General features: G+C 42.3%; 1 protein-coding gene across 1 annotated transcript in view; it reads right to left on the bottom strand.

The window, feature by feature from the left end:
- cdh1 (cadherin 1, type 1, E-cadherin (epithelial)) overlaps positions 1-20,778 on the bottom strand; it is a 63,647-nt gene that overhangs the window by 1,206 nt on the left and 41,663 nt on the right. The window contains exons 10-17 of the mRNA XM_034184637.1: positions 12,960-13,145; positions 12,388-12,632; positions 11,799-11,941; positions 10,306-10,397; positions 6,874-7,006; positions 3,948-4,166; positions 1,911-2,041; positions 390-533 (exon numbers count right to left, since the gene is read on the bottom strand). Of these exons, the coding sequence (XP_034040528.1) occupies positions 390-533; positions 1,911-2,041; positions 3,948-4,166; positions 6,874-7,006; positions 10,306-10,397; positions 11,799-11,941; positions 12,388-12,632; positions 12,960-13,145 (1,293 nt within the window). The remainder of the gene's footprint in view (positions 1-389; positions 534-1,910; positions 2,042-3,947; positions 4,167-6,873; positions 7,007-10,305; positions 10,398-11,798; positions 11,942-12,387; positions 12,633-12,959; positions 13,146-20,778) is intronic.

Raw genomic sequence — 20,778 nt, 5'->3', positions numbered from 1 at the left:
TAACTTGAATATAGCCAACAACTGACAAACTCAGACCTGACAGCACGTTTAAGATATTGTAGTTAATGCAGTCTGTAAAGTGTGCAGTTAGGTAAAAAACAGAGACTGGGTGAGAGGAGCTTAAGTGTGTGAGCCTCAATGTGAAACACTAGGAAAACACATTGGTGGGGGAGATCATCAAAGAAACATTCCTTTGACCAACAAGTTAAACAAGTATATTAGCCTCTCTACACCATTCATCTTCAGGGTGAGGGCCAAGAAACTCTGATGGACAAGTTAATTCCTCCTGCTAAAAAAAAAAAAAAAAAAAAAAAAAAAAAAAACACCCACAAAGCAAACAAACATCCAACAAGGTTCCAACGTTCTTTCAGAAGTTTTTGTTGACTTACATCATCGATGAAGTTGCCAATCTCCTCGGGGTTGGCAGGGCGAGGCCGGTACTGTGGAGCAGACATGAAGACTGGCGCCACATCGTTCCTGAACACATCTGGTCGGTTATCCAGACCACGGTGGAGCACACCCAGATCATAATCCTGATGGAAGACGTGCGATTATGAAATGTCACTTCTGCACATTTAACATGCATCTGATTTGACCAGCTGTCTGCTCAACACCAACACCAATCTAATATCAGGCCACTTTGGTCCAGTATGCATTAATGCCATTGATGTCTTCATAACAGCACAATGCACCTATCATGGTTAAGACCAAAAGCATCAATGACTTGGTCATGGACAGGGCCCGTGTTCTCTGAGGGTTAATAGCCAGGAGTGCCAGGATGCTGGCTCGGCCGTCCCCACTGATATTCCTCAGATAGCAGTTCTTTAGGCAAACAAAATACACTTCATTCCAATTCCACTCGTGGATATTTGGGCAGCAAAAACTGATCCATTTCAGAAACTTGAAACAAACTACACTCACGACAGAACGTCGTCATCATGACATTGTCGAACGTAATGTCATTGTATGTCATGTTCGCGAGTGTGAGGAATTAGGTGAAAGGGTAAATATGATTACAAATGTGTAAGAATCATTTCTGTTAAGAATGCATATTTTCTGAGTGAAATATTTATCAAATCACAAATTTGAAAATGCCAGATTTGCATCTTCCTGTTCTGAAAGGATGATGTCATAGCCCTGCCTCTGTAACCTCAGGGCCTCATAATGACCTCAGATAAAGCTGTTGTTGTTGTTAACAGTGTAATTTAACATAAGCTAATTTTTCTTCTTCTTGGTGGTGGGACAAAGCACCAGCATCGTCTCAGCTCTGGCTAAGAAAGCCACCTAGAACAGACAAACACTGAGGGACTTCGTAAAAACCATTCATTTATTCACAAGTGCCTCTGTGTGCCACTTCCGTTGCTAAATTGATTAGCTTCACGGCTTCTTTATTTTTTTTTGTGGGCACATTACAGGCCAAGCATATGCACTACACAGTTTCACTGGATCTGTGAGAACGGAGAGATTTCTTGAATGGAACACTTTTTGGAAATTACCAAGACAAAGATCATTTGGTGAAAGTTCAGTTTCACTGTGGACAAGGTCTTAAAAACATGAGAAAATAAATGAGCCATTATTTTCTTTGGGGTGCTATATCTAATCCAGGTTACATCCTGGATGCTTGCAGTTGCACTGGCAGTATTTGTGTAACTGTCAGTTAGCCCCCTCTGGCACCACCCGTGCATGTGGGGAAACAGGGAAGGTAAAATTAAATGTCAATTTCTACAATGACAGAGGTGTACCCACTCCAGCTACAGTACAGTTTACACTACAGCTATCCTATGCTCTTTGGGGTGAACCGATGTTTGGGTAATCACTGCTGTAAGTCAAACTTCCTGAGGAAAGTGATTGAGAGGTGTGAAATTGCATCCTGAGATTTAAGACTTCACAGTACAAGAAATCTTTGTTACCTGATCATCCTCTCCTCCCCCTTCTTCATCATAGTAATAGATGTTGTCTCTGATATCGTCGTCCTGCAGCAGAGGCTCCTTTTTCTCACCTCTCCTCCGCCTCAAGAACATCAACAGCAGTAACACCAGCACTGAACACACAAAAGGTTTGCTATAAAATTAAATACCTCACCACCCCCTCCCCTCAAATCAGTCACATAAAGCAGCACAGGTGCCTCAATTGATTGACTGAAAAAGTTACATTTTCTGAATGTTAATACTTGTATATCCGTGTAGCAAGACATTCTTCAAGTATACAACCCCTGGCAATAATTATGGAATCACCAGCCTCAGAGGATGTTCATTCAGTTTAATTTTGTAGAAAAGAAGCAGATCACAGAATGACAAAACTAAAGTCATTTCAAATGGCAACTTTCTGGCTTTAAGAAACTATAAGAAATCAAGAAAAAAAAATTGTGGCAGTCAGTAACGGTTACTTTTTTAGACCAAGCAGAGGGAAAAAAAATATGGACTCACAATTCTGAGGAATAAATTATGGAATCGCCCTGTAAATTTTCATCCCCAAAGCTAACACCTGCATCAAATCAGATCTGCTCGTTAGTCTGCATATAAAAAAGGAGTGATCACACCTTGGAGAGCTGTTGCACCAAGTGGACTGACATGAATCATGGCTCCAACACAACAGATGTCAATTGAAACAAAGGAGAGGATTATCAAACTCTTAGAGGGTAAATCATCATGCAATGTTGCAAAAGATGTTGGTTGTTCACAGTCAGCTGTGTCTAAACTCTGGACCAAATACAAACAACATGGGAAGGTTGTTAAAGGCAAACATACTGGTAGACCAAGGAAGACATCAAAGCGTCAAGACAGAAAACTTAAAGCAATGTGTCAAAAATCGAAAATGAACAAATGAGGAACAAATGGGAGGAAACTGGAGTCAACGTCTGTGACCGAACTGTAAGAAACCGCCTAAAGGAAATGGGATTTACATACAGAAAAGCTAAACGAAAGCCATCATTAACACCTAAACAGAAAAAAAACAAGGTTACAATGGGCAAGGAAAAGCAATCGTGGACTGTGGATGACTGGATGAAAGTCATATTCAGTGATGAATCTCGAATCTGCATTGGGCAAGGTGATGATGCTGGAACTTTTGTTTGGTGCCGTTCCAATGAGATTTATAAAGATGACTGCCTGAAGAGAACATGTAAATTTCCACAGTCATTGATGATAAGGGCTGCATGTCAGGTAAAGGCACTACATCATTACATCATCAATAAATGCACAAGTTTACATTGATATTTTGGACACTTTTCTTATCCCATCAATTGAAAGGATGTTTGGGGATGATGAAATAATTTTTCAAGATGATAATGCATCTTGCCATAGAGCAAAAACTGTGAAAACACTCCTTGCAAAAAGACACATAGGGTCAATGTCATGGCCTGCAAATAGTCCAGATCTTAATCCAAATGAAAATCTTTGGTGGAAGTTGAAGAAAATGGTCTATGACAAGGCTCCAACCTGCAAAGCTGATCTGGCAACAGCAATCAGAGAAAGTTGGAACCAGATTGATGAAGAGTACTGTTTGTCACTCATTAAGTCCACGCCTCAGAGACTGCAAGCTGTTATAAAAGCCAGAGGTGGTGCAACAAAATACTAGTGATGTGTTGGAGCATTCTTTTGTTTTTCATGATTCCATAATTTTTTTCCTCAGCATTGAGTGATTCCATATTTTTTTCCCTCTGCTTGGTCTAAAAAAGTAACCGTTACTGACTGCCACAATTTTTTTTTCCTGATTTCTTATAGTGTTTCTTAAAGCCAGATAGTTGCCATTTGAAATGACTTTAGTTTTGTGTCATGTCTGTGATCTGCTTTTTTTCTACAAAATTAAACAACTGAATGAACATCCTCCGAGGCCGGTGATTCCATAATTTTTGCCAGGGGTTGTAGGTTTTGTTTCTCAACCTGAAATTGTTTTGTCATTTTATAACTTCCTATTTCATTTCCATCTGCAACAGCAATCACACTCACAGAGCAGCAAAAGGATGGCTCCCAGTATTCCCAGTATAATGGGCAGATGGCCACCAGCCTCTCTCAATGCAGTACACGCCTCATACTTTCCAGTGCAGCTGCACACTTTGGCATTGATGGTGCTGTCCTGCTCCATGCCTTGATTGTCTGCAACCCTCAAGACAACACTGTAGTCTCCTTGGGGCAGGTCAGTGGCTAAAGTCAAAATGATCCCCGTTTCTGCAGAAAAGGGAGATGAGACAACACAGCATATTCACTATGTGAAAAGCGTAATGTAACCTTGAATGGTCACTAATTACTACACAATAGGGGTGCCGGGGGAAAAAAAAAAAAGATTAACGTCCGAATCACAATACTTATTTATTAAGATTCTGAATCGATCCAAAATGTCTAAAAATCAATTTTTAAAAAGCATTTTTTAAACATTTTCTTGCTTACTCCCTGTGTGTACTGTTTGTTAGGCAACGGCCTTCATACTACAGCGTCCCCACGAGGGGTGGGTCCCGCGTGCTTCAAACATTCGTGAGCTGCAGCTTAGCACGGCGGACGAAGAGCTAATTCAGCCAGCACCGTCTTTGCTGAAAGCAAATGTTTGGGTGCATTTTGGATTTTATTATTTGCTGTGTAAGAAGGAGCTTGGCATGACTTGTGCAGTGTGCAAAATCTGCAAAATGAAAGTCAAGTACTTTGGAAACACTTCAAATTCACTAAGCCCACATGCTACGGCATCACCCGGAGCTAAAAGAAGTGGAGCAGCAGTCTCTGCTGACTACTGACCAGCGCACACTCCATCACTTCGCTTAAAATGCCAGCCAACTCTGAACGAGCAAAGCAGATAAGTAAATTTACATCTTTAGAATCACTTGATTAGCCTTGTAAAGCTGCATTTTCTTAAACATAAACATTTTTTTAAGTAATATAACTATACTCAACAAAAATATAAACGCAACACTTTTGGTTTTGCTCCCATTTTGTATGAGATGAACTCAAAGATCTAAAACTTTTTCCACATACACAATATCACCATTTCTCTCAAATATTGTTCACAAACCAGTATAAATCTGTGATAGTGAGCACTTCTCCTTTGCTGAGATAATCCATCCCACCTCACAGGTGTGCCATACCAAGATCCTGATTAGACACCATGATTAGTGCACAGGTGTGCCTTAGACTGCCCACAATAAAAGGCCACTCTGAAAGGTGCAGTTTTGTCACACAGCACAATGCCACAGATGTCGCAAGATTTGAGGGAGCGTGCAATTGGCATGCTGACAGCAGGAATGTCAACCAGAGCTGTTGCTCGTGCATTGAATGTTCATGTCTCTACCATAAGCCGTCTCCAAAGTCATTTCAGAGAATTTGGCAGTACATCCAACCAGCCTCACAACCGCAGACCACGTGTAACCACACCAGCCCAGGACTTCCACATCCAGCATGTTCACCTCCAAGATCATCTGAGACCAGCCACTCGGACAGCTGCTGAAACAATCGGTTTGCATAACCAAAGAATTTCTGCACAAACTGTCAGAAACCGTCTCAGGGAAGCTCATCTGCATGCTCGTCATCCTCATCGGGGTCTCGACCTGACTCCAGTTCGTCGTAACCGCCTTGAGTGGGCAAATGCTCACATTCGCTGGCGTTTGGCATGTAGAGGTGTTCTCTTCACGGATGATGCGAAGGAGATGTGTTGCACTGCATGAGGCAAATGGTGGTCACACCAGATACTGACTGGTATCCCCCCCCCCAATAAAACAAAACTGCACCTTTCAGAGTGGCCTTTTATTGTGGGCAGTCTAAGGCACACCTGTGCACTAATCATGGTGTCTAATCAGCATCTTGATATGGCACACCTGTGAGGTGGGATGGATTATCTCAGCAAAGGAGAAGTGCTCACTATCACAGATTTCGACTGGTTTGTGAACAATATTTGAGGGAAATGGTGATATTGTGTATGTGGAAAAAGTTTTAGATCTTTGAGTTCATCTCATACAAAATGGGAGCAAAACCAAAAGTGTTGCATTTATATTTTTGTTGAGTATATTTCTCAGAGCTCTTTCAATTGAAGATCGATTCTGAATCAAATCCTCACCCCAAGAATCGGAACTGAATCGTGAGCTGTTGTAAGATTCACATCCCTACTACACAACCTTGAACACACAGAATTTTAAGAGTCATATTTGCTAGGTAATGTAGTCTTTAAATATTAGAGTTCAAAAGGAACTGGTGGACAGCACAGGCTATGGCAGTGGTGTCCAAACTATTCCAGAATGGGCTGACAGAGTGCAGGTTTTCTTTGCAACCACAGAATCCAGCAGGTGATTTCACCGAGGAAATCATCTCACTCATCCCACCTGTTCAGAGGGATGTTAATCAGTGAATCGTTTCCGGTGGAGTCTGGACCCCCCAGAAGGATCTACGACCTTGGTGAAGGAATTCAGCTCCCCCTTCTTATCTTACGTACACACGGACAGAAACTGACAAACTTAACTCATCTGCACATGACGCATGTCTCCCTCCCTCCATCCCTATTACTAACCCCCCCCCGCCCCCCCAATGTCTCTCCTCTCCCCTCACCCTGGCTTCCTCCATGCCACCTCGAAGGCAGCGTGGTTTTTATTGTTACAGCCTTCAACTCCCCAAGCTGAGCGGCACGGGCCCCTCCTGCTGCAGCCTTCACCAACTTTGACTCAATTCGGATGAAGGACTGCTTCAGGTTTAGTGCACATAAACAGTGTCAAATGTATGTGTTGTCTTTAATTCTAATGTGTGCCATTATTATGTTCAAGTAGTAATAATTGCGGATTAACTGCTGTATTTTGTCTGAGGCAATTTCAGTGTAAATGTAATTTCGTTGTTGTACTCATGTAATGACAATGATAATAAATCTCATCTCTTTCTGAGAGTCATGTAGGAATGCTGTACCCACTAGAGTCATTCATCTTAGCAGTCCAGTTGGTCTTCGATGAGCCTTGTAAGATGACACTGTATGGAGCAGCAAATCCCGGCCCATCTTTATCAGTTACAGACAGCAGCTGTGGAACCATGTCCTTGTTACACACCTGTGGAACCAAAGGGTCAGATTTCAGGGAAGGGGGGAAAAAATTGGATTTGTGAATTTTCACTACATATTGAAATTCTTGTTTGTCTGATTAAACATGAAAACTTTCACGAACCCAAAAAGTCTTCAATTAAAGCATAAATCAAGTCTTGAGAATAGGTCTCAGGTTTACAACATTGAACTTTTAATGAATTGTGACTGTTAAAGACACATTAAAGTGTCTCAAATCTCACTAAACTGACAAAATTTAATTTCTACTGAAACCAAGCATTATGTCTATTTTAGAAACATCTTGTAAAAGAAGAGAACAAATTTACTTGAGGGGAATTCCATAACAAATATCTTATTCACCATTTAACAGCGTCTGTAGGAGGGTGTGTGGGTGCACATAAATTTGCTTTTGAAAAGACCAGAAGTTACTTTAAAAGAAGTTGCTTTAAAATCGCTCACTCACTCACTCATCTTCAACTCCTTACCCAGGATCAGGTTGTGGATGCAACAGCACCAGCAGGGGACACCATACTTCCCTTTCCCAGTCCACATTGACCACCTCTGTCTGGGGGATACTGAGGCCTTCCCACACCAGTGTGGAGACAATCTCTCCACCTCGTCCAGGGTCTTCCCCGGGGTCTCCTCCCAGATGGACATGCCTGGAACATGTCCCTAGGGAGGCCCCCAGGGGGCATCCTTAAGGGGCTTTCACAGTGGCATATTCGTAGAGCTGCTCATTGCAGCGTTGCGTTTCATTTAAATACGGCAGAAATATGCTCATACTCAGCCTTTAACAGTGTTCGTTCATATTTGCAGCTGTGTGTGTTCGCGTTTTAATGTGTGCACACAGTCGTGTGTGCCATGCTGCACCACAGTTCAGTGCTATTTTCTGCCTTTGTGGAAGTGCGCTCTGTTCTCTACTGCATGGTGTGGTGCGGCTCAAAAACAGTCATTTAACATTATTATTTTTTTTATGCAGCGAGTGCGCATTTATTTTAGAGTCACAGCTCTTCAGCTTTGATCAGACTAACCGATCAGGGCGTTTGATGATCGCACCGACATGCAGCGAGTGCGCGTTTATTTTTTAGAGTCACAGTTTTGATCAGACTGATCGATCAGGGCGTTTGATGAGCGCACCGACATGCAGCGAGTGCGCGTTTATTTTAAAGAGCCACAGCTCTGATGAGAGAGAGAGAGAGCTTTTATGAAACGATGCGACACAGTGAAACAGTCCTCACATATAATTAGTCCAGTATGATGAAGTGAAGCAACGATCTTGCAGTATTTATAGCTCCAGAAGAACAGGGAGATGTGAAGTGGCGCACAGTACCGTGTTGAAGCGTGGGCGGGCTCACAATAGCGGACAGTAGCACGGCGCTGCGTGTACTCGCGTGAAGGCTCCATGCTGTGCTGTACGCCGAAGAAAATTAAACAGGTTTCATTTCTTTCGTCCTACGCGTGTAGCCCTCAACATACTGCTGCGTATTGAGAAAAAAACTCCTTGTGAAGTGGGCAGAGAGCTGCTCATTACAGCGTAGATGATACGCTGTAATGAGCAGGTCTACGAATATGCCACCATGAAAGCCCCTTTACCAGACGCCCAAACCACCTCAGCTGGCTCCTTTCAATGGGAAGGAGCAGAGGCTCTACTCGGAGCTCCCCACGGATGACCAAGCTTCTCACCCTATCTCTAAGGGAGACACCAGTCACCCTCCTAAGGAAGCCCATTTTGGCCGCTTGTACCCGCGGTCTCATGATCCTCATGAGAGTAGGAATGAAGACTGAGCAGTAGATTGAGAGCTTCGCCTTTTGGCTCAGTTCCCAACAGTACGGTAGAGCCAATGCAATACTACCCCTGCTGCGCCAATTCTCTGGCCAATCTCACGCTCCATTGTCCCCTCACTCGTGAACAAGCCCCGAGGTACTTAAAGACCGCATTCCCTAACCGGAGTAGGTAGTCCACAGTTTTCCTGCTGAGAACCATGGCCTCAGATTTAGAGGTGCTGATCCTCATCCCAGCCGCTTCACACTCTGCAAACCGATCCAGTGAATGCTGGAGGTCACAGGCTGATGAAGCCAATAGGACCACATCATCTGCAAAAAGCAGTGATGAGACCCTGAGCCCAACAAACTGGATACCCTCCTTCCCCTGACTGTGCCTGGATATCCTGTCCATGAATATCACAGATAGGATTGGTGACAAGGCGCAGTCCAAACTCCACTGGAAACGAGTCCGACTTACTGCTGAGCAGAGCTCTCGCTTTGTGAGTACAGAGATTGGATGGCCCTGAGAAGGGACCCCCTCTCTCCATACTACCACAACACCTCCTACAGTATCTTCCGGGGTACCTGATCATACACTTTCTCCAAGTCCACAAAACACATCAACTGGATGGGCATACTCCCAGGCCCCCTCCAGATGATGTCTTATCCAAGACCATCCCTCCACACCCAGAGCCTTCAGCATTTTTGGACAGCTCTAATCAATCTCCGGGCCCTTGTCACTGCGGAATTGTTTGAATACCTCAGTGACTCTGATGATAATCCTCCATCAGCTTCCAGCTCTGTCCTTGAATGTGCACTGGTCTGATGCAGGAGTTCCTCAAAATATTCCTTCCAGCAGCAAATTACATCCTCAGTTGATGTCAACAGAGTCCCATCCATACTGTAGACAGCTTGGCTGGTTAGTTGTTTTCACCTCCTGAGGTGCCTCACGGTTCGTCAGAAGCACCTTGGTGCCGATCAAAAGTCCTTCTCCATGGTTGCTCTGAACTCCTCCCATACCCACTTCTTTGCCTTCCCCACAGCAGAGGCTGCCGCTCTTCAGGCCTGTTGGTACCTTGCAACTGCCTCAGAGTCCTCCGAGATAACATATTCCAGAAAGACTCCTACTTCAGTCGGACGGCTTCCCTGACCACCGGTGGCTTTAACAGTGTCCTATTAATTGTCAGGAATAAGCTAACTTATAGAATGTCAACCGTCTCCATGGCCCTTTTGTTTCTCAGTTTTTATTATTGAACAACTTCAAACTTTTTTCCGCACTAACTTTTTTTTTTTTTTTTTTTTTTTTTTTTTTTTAAAGAGGATTCTGGGGTTGTCTTTTCACTCAGGACAGTCTCACTCAAATATGTATACACATTGTAAAAGAATCACTGGCAACCCTGACTTTGTGTTTTGACTGTTTTTAGTGACTGGGGCTAAGGAACGCCACCACATATCTAGCCTTGTGCATTAAACAGCTATAAAGCACCACTTTTAGCCACTTAAAAAAAAAATCTATTTTTTTCAGCATCTGAAAAGAGAAATCACCCTGATTTCCCGTTCGTCAATGGTAGGTGCATTGTCATTGACGTCTTCCAGCTGGATCACTAGAGTACCGGTTCCTGTGGCTGGGACCTCATCTGGTAAGGAATAAGATCACAATAAAATCAGGCCAAGACAAAAGTTCATAATACAGGGTGTCCCACCAAAAAAAGTGCCACAAAATCATTGGACTCCAATTCTGCAATGGCTAATCTGAATTCTGCTCCCCCCCCCCCCAGACATCAAGGTATATGTGAAGAATTTCTTCTGATGTATTTTGAGACAGATGCAATTACTATGCCGCTTACAGTCGAACAAACAGGGAAACTGCTAGAATTCTACTTTGAGACCAAATCGACCCAACGACAATATCAATGTCATTTTGCAGTTAGAAAAGCTCCAGACAGAAAGACACTATGGAGAATTATAAAGACGTTTCAAACTGATAGAACTGTTCACAATGTTAAAGGGAGACTGGCCGAACCAGAGCGGTGCACATATTGAGCACATCTTGTGAATGCCAAAACTCTTACAAACTCAGGTGAAATTAGAAATGAACATCAGAAATAAAATTCCCTGAAATATGCTTCAAGATGACATGTGACATAACATCCAAAAGTGTACAGATTTTCTATGGCTTTATTTTTGTGGCACTTTTTTGGGACACCTTGTATAAACTGCTTCCTACATTGTGATAACATTTCAAGGTATGTGATGGTGCCTGTACTTTGAAATCAACTAACTCATGAAACTAGTAGTGTCTAGGTTTTTACAATATGCGCATTTACCAACCTATAACAAGGAATTGTACCAAGTTCTTAAAATTCATGTTAAAAATGTGAGAGGACTATTAGAATGCAGGCACCCACTCATGAAACTGATGGAGCCTAGATTTGTTAAACAAGGGCCATACCCCCTGATAAAATGGGCCAAACTCAAACAATATGATTATGTGTATTATCAACCGATAACAAGGACTTTTACCACGTTTTGTGAAATTCCTCCTAGAGAGAGAAAACTTCACACATCAGACTCCTCAAACGGGTGCGTAGGAGATAAGGAACAAGCCCAGCTTAACATGAAAATGAAAAGGTCCCGCACTCCGTCTTACTTGCTGTAGAAAAATTTACAGTCCTGAATAAATTTTTCTACAGCAAGTAAGACGGAGTGCGGGACCTTTTCATTTTCATGAAATTCCTCCTAAAAATGTGAAAAGTTGATTTTAGAGCGCTTATACCAATTTCGGGTGGGAGAGACGTGTGGACAGAGACAGAAATTGCTGTTACATAATCTCCAGTATATGGTGGTCTTTCAATTTGGTGAGTGACCTGAAGATAGCATTAATGTTTTGGAGTTTGCTGACAAGGTTGCTGAGACTAATTAAACCACTCATCTACATTTTAGTGTCCAAGTGCAGGAAATATATCACAGAATGATTCGTTCCCATTTGGGAGTCTTAGCAATGTTTAATTCATGGAAGTCTAGTTCTCATCACCTACCATCATCATATGCAATAATTAGTGCCGTGTATTTGTCGTCCTTCACAAAGGGGGACTCTCTGTCCATGGAGCTCTTGACTAGAATCAGGCCTGTGTCTTGTTTCACTGCCAACCACCCTGCAGGATCCCGCAACACTTTATACCTGAACACAGACCAAATAAGACAAATGCATCAAGCCTCCTTCACTATGAACATTTACAATTGTTTAATCAATGTTTTGATTGGGGGGGAGAATTTGTATTCATACTACCAATGAAATACTCTCATTTCAGTTTGTTCCAAAACCATTTTCTTCTTTGAACAATGACAGAAACTTTTATTAATTTAAGGGAATTACAAACCCAATGTTGTACAGAAAGCAGAATGGATACTGCTGTAATTCCAAAAGTTTTAACCAATTACTGCACTGAAATATTTTAAGGGTTTAACTCAACATGCATTCTCTCTGGTAAACAAAAAGAGACTTAAAATCCCACAAATTTCACAGGTAAACCTGATCACAAACATTTTCCCATATCCTCCAATATGTACCAGTGATAATGTTTTAAAACAAAACAGAGCATTTATTATCAAGACATTTATGTTTACCTGACTTTCTGATTGCGGCTAATATCTGGGTCTGTAGCAGTATACTGTGTCAGCTCAGAGTCAAGAGCCAAATCCTCCTTTTTTACCACAAGTTTCTGCTCAGGAGAGAAAATTGGTGCTTCGTTGACATCCTTCACATTCACTGTCACAGTGGTAGTAGAAGTGGGCATTGCAATGGCAAAAGGAGCTTCATTTTCTACTGCAATCAAAAGGGTGTATTTGCTGGTCGTCTCATAATCAAGTTCCTGGGTATAGAAAGACAAGAAGTGCTTACAGACATGTCAGCACCTCGCAGAACGTAACTAATGTATACATTTATGCTGGCATATCTATGTGGCTTATGTAGACAATACTGTGCAAAACCTTTGAAGACATAATAAGCCCATACTGAAATGGTTTGCATCTACCAACTTTATTAATGAAATATGTCCACAAGAGAACTGACCTGTGCTGAGAGATGCAAATACGTATATCCCTAAAATTTCCACAAATCTAATCAGTTTATAGCATATTAACAAGAAATCCCCCCCCCCCCCCCACACACACAGCATGAAACTGAAAAAAAGTCCAACCTTAGCAGTCACAAGGACTCCTTGGTCTTTGCTGGGTGCCGTTGAAACAGAGAAGTGATTGTTTGGATCACCGCCAACGATTGTGAACTTTGCATTCCAGGCCAGTGAATGTGGATCATCACCATCAGTTACCATCATGTTTGTGACCAGAGCTCCCACATTATTTTCTAGAACAAATGCTTCATACTGGAAGAAAGCAAGGGTTGTTTCAAATGTATGTTTTTAATTACACATCACCAAACATAAACACTCAGTTTATAGTAAAAGCTTATAGAAAATACTAGTCGCTTACAAGGATTTTTTTTTTTTTTAATTAATGCAATGCATATTATTTATTATACAAACTTCAGCTATCTGTACCTAATCTTCTGAGACCAAAATCAAAAAGGTTGTTGCAGCAGAGTAACATAATATAAACCATCTGGTACTTACAATGGATATGCTTTTTTTTTGGGGGGGGGGGGGGGGGGGGGGGGGGCAACATTGATTTTGAGCTCTGAAGACAAAGTACCATCCTTTGACATTAACCAGGTGCCAATTCAAAACTGTGCTGATATCAACAGTTTCTGCTGATCAATAAGGCCATGTTCACTAAAATGCACAGAAAACAGCTGGACATACAGATGTTCATACAGCAAACAAGAATATCAGCCTTGATAGTCTTAGGGATAAAAGTGTGGCGATTACACTACATGATGTATTACATGTGTAGGTATAACTAGTGTTGGAAAGACTGCTCCTGTGCATGCGAGGACCAGTCAAAGTTACACCAGGTCCTTGAAATCACTTATATTGCACTTTTCCATCTGCATCAGACACTCAAAGCACTTTACACATCAATGCCTCACAGTCACCCCAATGTCAGGCTGAAGTCTGGGAAGTGTAGCCACTGTTGAGACTTCTTGATGACAACCGTATTGTTGTTCAGATGACAGCGGAGATAAGGATGCTGAGAAACCTGGAAGGTGTGGACCCTATCCACACACTCACTGTTAATGTAAAAAGGGGCTAGATTGGTGCTGTGTTTTCTGAAGTCTACAATGATTTCCTTGGTTTTCTGGTGTTCAGAGAGTAATCTGGCTCTGAACACCAGGCTGCCAACTTCAGGACCTCCCTCCTGTAGGCAGGCTCGTCTTTCTTTGAGAGGAGTCCGACCACTGTGGTGTCATCAGCAAACTTGACAATGAGGTTGATGTGGGCCGGACTGCAGTCGTGGGTGTAGATGTAGTACAGGAGGGGGATCGGCAGACAGCCCTGAGGTAAGCCAGTGCTCAGCGTGCAAGTGAAAGCGAGATGGGGGCCAAGTCTCACAGTCTGGGGCCGGTTGAAGAGATGGTCCTCAATCCAGGCACAGGCAAGAGAGGGAATGCTGAGGGTGCTCAGTTTGGTGATGAGAATGTCTGGAATGATTGTAATGAAAGCTGTAGTCCATGAAGAGCATCTGGACATAGCTATGCTGCTGTTCCAGGGGACTTAGTGGACAGCTATGGTGGTGCCATCCTCAGTGTCTCTGTTCGTGCGGTATGCGAACTGGTGAGGATCAAAGTCTGGGGGAGAGATAGTCTTTGACATCCTGAAGAACCAGGCTCTCAAAGCACTTCAAGGTTACCAGAGTGAAGACCATAGGGTGATAACAGGAGACTTCTTCAGCACTGAGATGGGAGGCAGAGCCTTCAGCTTTCAGGCTCCTCTCCTGTGGAACCAGCTCCCAATTCGGATCAGGGAGACAGACACCCTCTCTACTTTTAAGATTAGGCTTAAAACTTTACTTTTTGCTAAAGCTTATAGTTAGGGCTGGATCAGGTGACTCTGCATCCCTTAGTTATGCTGCTATAGACTTAGACTGCTGTGGGGTTCCCATGATGCACTGAGTGTTTCTTTCTCTTTTTGCTCTGTATGCACCACTCTGCATTTAATCATTAGTGATTGACCTCTGCTCTCTTCCACAGTATGTCTTTTTCCTGATTCTTTCCCCTCAGCCCCAACCAGTCCCAGCAGAAGACTGCTCCTCCCTGAGCCTGGTTCTGCTGGAGGTTTCTTCCTGTTAAAAGGGAGTTTTTCCTTCCCACTGTCGCCAAGTGCTTGCTCACAGGGGGACCTTTTGACAGTTGGGGTTTTTCTGTAATTATTGTATGGCTTTTGCCATACAATATAAAGCGGCTTGGGGCAACTGTTTGTTGTGAATTGGCGCTATATAAATAAAATTGATTTGATTTGATTATAGCAGAACCTGGAATAGTTAATGAGCTTTCATAGTGACAAGGGGCATGACAGACGCGCACAACCCATTTCAATGTCCCCCTTTTGGAGGGCAAGGAACAAATAAATCTCTGTGAATACTAGGGATGGGACAACTAGTTGTAATGGTCAACTAGTTGAAAGCCATTTATTAAGTTAATTTATCCCTTAAAAGAATAGATTTGCTGGTGATGCCACCACTCCCTTCACTCAGTGAAGAAAGTATGTGAACCTTGGCAGAATTAGTTCACTCAAACTAGCAGTCTATGCCTAGTAAATGTGAATGCGATTTTGTGCTTATATTTGTTTTAATAAATGTCACGTGTGTTTCACCATGAAGATTCAAAATTGGCCTTAATTCATTCAATGTCAAATTTAATCGCCGACTAGTCTCCTGATGATTTTCATTAGTTGTCTCAGTAAAGCTAAGTAGTAGAAAGGCAAAACAAATGTCACCTTTCCCACATACAATTGAACAATAAAACCACTTCCAAATATGAGGAAAAAAATGACTTGATTTCAAAGACTATAATATTCCTTGACTAATTGTGCTTGGTGGTCTCTAACTTGTAATATAGGAACTCTTTATGTTATCTGACCTGTAGATATCAGTATCTAACAGCCATTATGGGGCTTCAGGGATGTTCCTGGGTAATACAGCAAATGGGCCAAAGGCCTACTAATCATAAAAAGAAAATGGGCTTTTTCTAGCAGCGTATGGGCCAACAATAAGTGCACAGCCAGTCTCAATGCCTGTTGAAAATAGTGAATCATTACAAAACATATGTGGGTGATTCTTTAACTACGGGCACTATTGGCCTTGTAAATGTAATTTCCACCACACCATTGCCTTACAATATAAAGCGCCTTGGGGCAACTGTTTGTTGTGATTTGGCGCTATATACATGTGCTCCGATGTCACTGTTTATCTCCATAGAAACTACCCACACAATCTTTCATACAAACTCTTTAAAGGGACATTATCGTTGTGGTGGAAATTACGGCAATAGTGTGGGACAACTACATTTCGGTAAAAAAAAAAAAAATCACAACAGTTGTATGACATTGAATACCCCAATTATGTTTTGATTATTTTACTGATATTTTATTCAGAGATATTTTAAAACATTAGAAAAAACGTTTACTATTCATTTTTATCATTGAAGATCATAAGTCTGGGTGTGGGACAAGCACAAAACGGCAATATTTGCATATAATGATGCTGAAAAAAGGTGAAAAAGTCAGACTACTGGGACAAATTTCTTAAAACACTTTCATTGTAAAGATAACTATAAAAGTGTGAAATTTCCCCTTTTTTCTTTTGTTCATAAAATATGATCAAGGGACAAAAAAGTGGCCGTAGTTTAAGAATCACCCATGTATAGAATTGTTTTAGCAATGGGAAATTTTCTGTTTTCAGGTGCATGAATGTACTGTAGTTACCAGACTTTTTTTTTTTTTGTAAGTGAGTCAGGTTTAATATATCCCACACTGACCAATCAAAAAATGCTTTTTGGGCTGATAACCAGTGGGTTCAATCAGAACTTTACACCCCTTGTTTAATTACAGTAGTGTTCAGAATAATAGTAGTGCTATGTGACTAAAAAGATTACTCCAGGTTTTGAGTATATTCCTTATTGTTACATGGGAAACAAGGTACCAGTAGATTCTCACAAATCCAACAAGACCAAGCATCCATGATATGCACACTCTTAAGGCTATGAAATTGGGCTATTAGTAAAAAAGAAAGTAGAAAAGGGGGTGTTCACAATAATTGTAGCATCTGCTGTTGACGCTACAAACTCAAAACTATTATTTTCAAACTGTTTTTTAGCAATTCTGTGAATCACTAAACTAGTATTTAGTTGTATAACCACAGTTTTTCATGATTTCTTCACATCTGCGAGGCATTAATTTTGTTGGTTTGGAACCAAGATTTTGATCATTTACTAGTGTGCTTGGGGTCATTGTCTTGTTGAAACACCCATTTCAAGGGCATGTCCTCTTCAGCATAAGGCAACATGACCTCTTCAAGTATTTTGACATATCCAAACTGATCCATGATACCTGGTATGCGATATATAGGCCCAACACCATAGTAGGAGAAACATGCCCATATCATGATGCTTGCACCACCATGCTTCACTGTGAACTGTGGCTTGAATTCAGAGTTTGCGGGTCGTCTCACCAACTGTCTGCAGCGCTTGGACCCAAAAAGAACAATTTTACTCTCATCAGTCCACAAAATATTCCTCCATTTCTCTTTAGGCCAGTTGATGTGTTCTTTGGCAAAATGTAACCTCTTCTGCACGTCTTATTTAACAGAGGGACTTTGCGGGGGATTCTTGCAAATAAATTAGCTTCACACAGGTGTCTAACTGTCACAGCACTTAAGCCTCAGTCCCACCGAGTGAAGAAGGAGCCAGGCAGCCTGTTTTTTTTTGTTTCGTGAGCTGTCGTGGCATTATAGTGGCTCAGAGTGGCTCTTAGAGGCATTATCTTCAGTTAACGAGGCTCCTCTCTGAGCGTGGCGCTAATTTCAAGATGTTCAAAATTTAGCAACAACAGCGTGGCGCAGTTTGTATTCGAGTTACTGGGACGGCTTAGAGGCATTTGTGTGGTGCTTACGAGTCTGCAAAAAGTCCATTATCCGTGCGCCTGGCACCTTCGCATGACCTGAGAGGTTATTTTTGGAGCGGCTCCTCTTGCGCACACAATTGCACCTGCTCTGTGCGCTGGACTTTATACATTTTGTAGTGGATTAATCATTTTCTGCCAAACCTTGGATGCTGAAAACACTTCTAATCACTTCTGGCATCACAGAGGACTGTTTCATCTGGACACTTTTTTCCCCTCTCTTTCCTGCTCCATGTGGGATGTATTTTAATTATTTTTAATGTTTTTTTTATAGCTTGATAAAACAGTTCCTTGCTATAAAAGTATGTCTGTATGTTGATGTCTGTTGTATGTAAAAGTATGTTGATTTAATATCTTGTTAATGGATCACTGTGTGTGCGCACTGAGGCAGGACCTGAGAGGCTATTTTTGGAGCGGCTCCTCCTCTTGCGCACACAATTGCACCCGCTCTGTGCGCTGGACTCTATGTAAAATAATTATTTTGTAGCGGATTAATCATTTTCTGTCAAACCTTGGATGCCGAAAATACCTGTAATCACTTCTGGAATTAATGGATCACATGAGCTCCGTTCTGTGTGTGCGCACTGAGGCAATAGTGACTCATCACGCTTCAAACGAGCATTTAGGCAGAACGCCAGCTCACAAAAGAGAGATACTTCAGTCAATATTGGACGAACACAAACTTAAAATTTGGGTGACTGCGTGAAAGTGGATGCGTGTTTAAAGCCATGGAAGATAATAACTCCAGTGGAGCAGCTATGAGCAGGAGCTGTGCGGCAACACAGGTGGAGAGCGTGCAAAAGAGCGATTTTGAAGACATAACACAAAGTTAAAAGTTGTATCATGGTGACTTGTAAGTTGTGGAAGAAATAAAGAAATATATATATTGAAAATGATCCACAGGTGTATATAATAGAACGGCCACCTCATTCTGTATGCAGAACGGCACCGCGCGCAAAAGAGCGCTTTTAAGAAATAAACGGACGAACACAAAATCAAAAGTGGAATCACGTTGTAAAAATGATTGTGCTTAAAGCCAGGGAAAAAATAAAGCCAGCAAGCCACGGATGGAACGGACGCTAGAAAGAGCAGAGAGGCGGCTGTCCATGAAAGGACAACAGCAGCGCGCGCGCAAAAGAGCGATTTTGCAGAAATAAACGGACAAACAAAGTTTTGTGTGTTTAAAGCCGCAAAAAAAAAAAAAAAAAAAGCCAGAGAGCCGCGGAGCCAGCGAGGAGCACAGAGGCGGCTCTCCAGGAACCCGTGGCTCGGGTCTAGCTGGTCTGGTGGTGGACAGGTGGACTGCAGCCTGACGCACAGCGCACAACTGCGGAACTGTGATGGAGTGTCTATTTTTGGAATGCGTTTAAAAAAAAAAAGAAGCGACATCTTTAAATGCCGCCGTGAATCTGTGAATTGAAAACCCACACTTTAAAAGGGACCAGGTGTGGGAGGGCTGGAGGTTTGGACCAAACTCATGCCTAAACGTGCACCAACATGGCATTATCATGGTGCTATCATGGCACTACGTGGCTTAGTGTGGCTGATGCGAGCCATTCGAGGCGGTAATGACAGGTCGGTCGTGGCTCACTAGAGGCTGCTACGTGGCACATGCGGGGTACAGAGAGGCACATAGTGGCACCTTCATAGTGGATATGTGTTAAGATGAAAACGTGGGTCATTCTTCAAATAATCACCCCACACCCATGCGTGGCTCCTTCTTCAGCCTTCATTATTCGGTGGGACCGAGGCTTTACAGGTAACTCCAGACTGTATTTGATCATCCTGGAGCTGATCAATGCCATTTGCCATTCTGGTTATTCTTCTATCCATTTTGATGGTTTTCCTTTTTCTTCCACGCGTCTGTTTTTTTTTTGTCCATTTTAAAGCACTGGAGATCATTGTAGATGAACAGCCTATAATTTTTTTGCACCTGCGTATACGTTTTCCCCTCTCCAATCAACTTTTCAATCAAACTACGCTGTTCTTCTAAACAATGTCTTGAAAGTCCCATTTTCCTCAGGCTTTCAAAGAGAAAAGCATGTTCAACAGGTGCTGGCTTCATCCTTAAACAGGAGACACCTGTTTCACACCTGTTTGTTCCACAAAATTGACGAACTCACTGACTGAATGCCACACTACTACTATTTTTTTTTTTTTTTTTTAACTAATAGCCCAATTTCATAGCCTTAAGAGTGTGCATATCATGAATGCTTGGTCTTGCTGGATTTGTGAGAATCTACTGGTACCTTGTTTCACCTGTAACAATAAGAAATATACTCAAAACCTGGATTAATCTTTTTAGTCACATAGCACTACTAGCGGGGGTGGTGGCCAAGTGGTTAATGCGCTTGGATTCAGTTCAGAAGGCTCCAGGTTCAAATCCCACCCCTGCCACATTTCTCCATGTAATGTGGAGTTGCGTCAGGAAGGGCATCCGGCGTAAAACCTGTGCCAATTCAACATGCAGCTCCACCTTGAATTTGCTGTGGCGACCCCAAGTGCAAACAAAGGAGCAGCTGAATGGACTTTTAGTCACATAGCACTACAATTATTCTGAACACTACTGTATATGCCCAGTTTTAAGATATGCATAAAGAGGGTGCACAGCGGATTTATCGCTGCGCAAGCAGCTTAAGCCTCGGTCTCAATGAATAATAAGCCATGAATAATGAGCAACGCATGGGTGTGTTAGCGAATATTTGAAGAATGATCCATGTTTTAATTATTACTTATCCGCTATGAAGAAGCCTCTAAGTACTTCACATGTGCCAGGTATCAGCCTCTAATGAGCCATGACTGACCTGTCATTTCAGCCCCATCCAGCCTCCAAAGGCTCGTGTCACAGCATATGATCCACGTCAAGCCACATGCGATCCACGTAGTGCCATGTTAACACGATGTTGGTGCACGTTTAGGCATGGGTTTGGTCCAAACCTCCAGC

The sequence above is a fragment of the Thalassophryne amazonica genome, chromosome 13 (assembly GCF_902500255.1).
Source record: "Thalassophryne amazonica chromosome 13, fThaAma1.1, whole genome shotgun sequence".
Classification (NCBI taxonomy): Eukaryota; Metazoa; Chordata; class Actinopteri; order Batrachoidiformes; family Batrachoididae; genus Thalassophryne; species Thalassophryne amazonica.
This window is presented reverse-complemented; position numbering and strand designations above follow the sequence as displayed.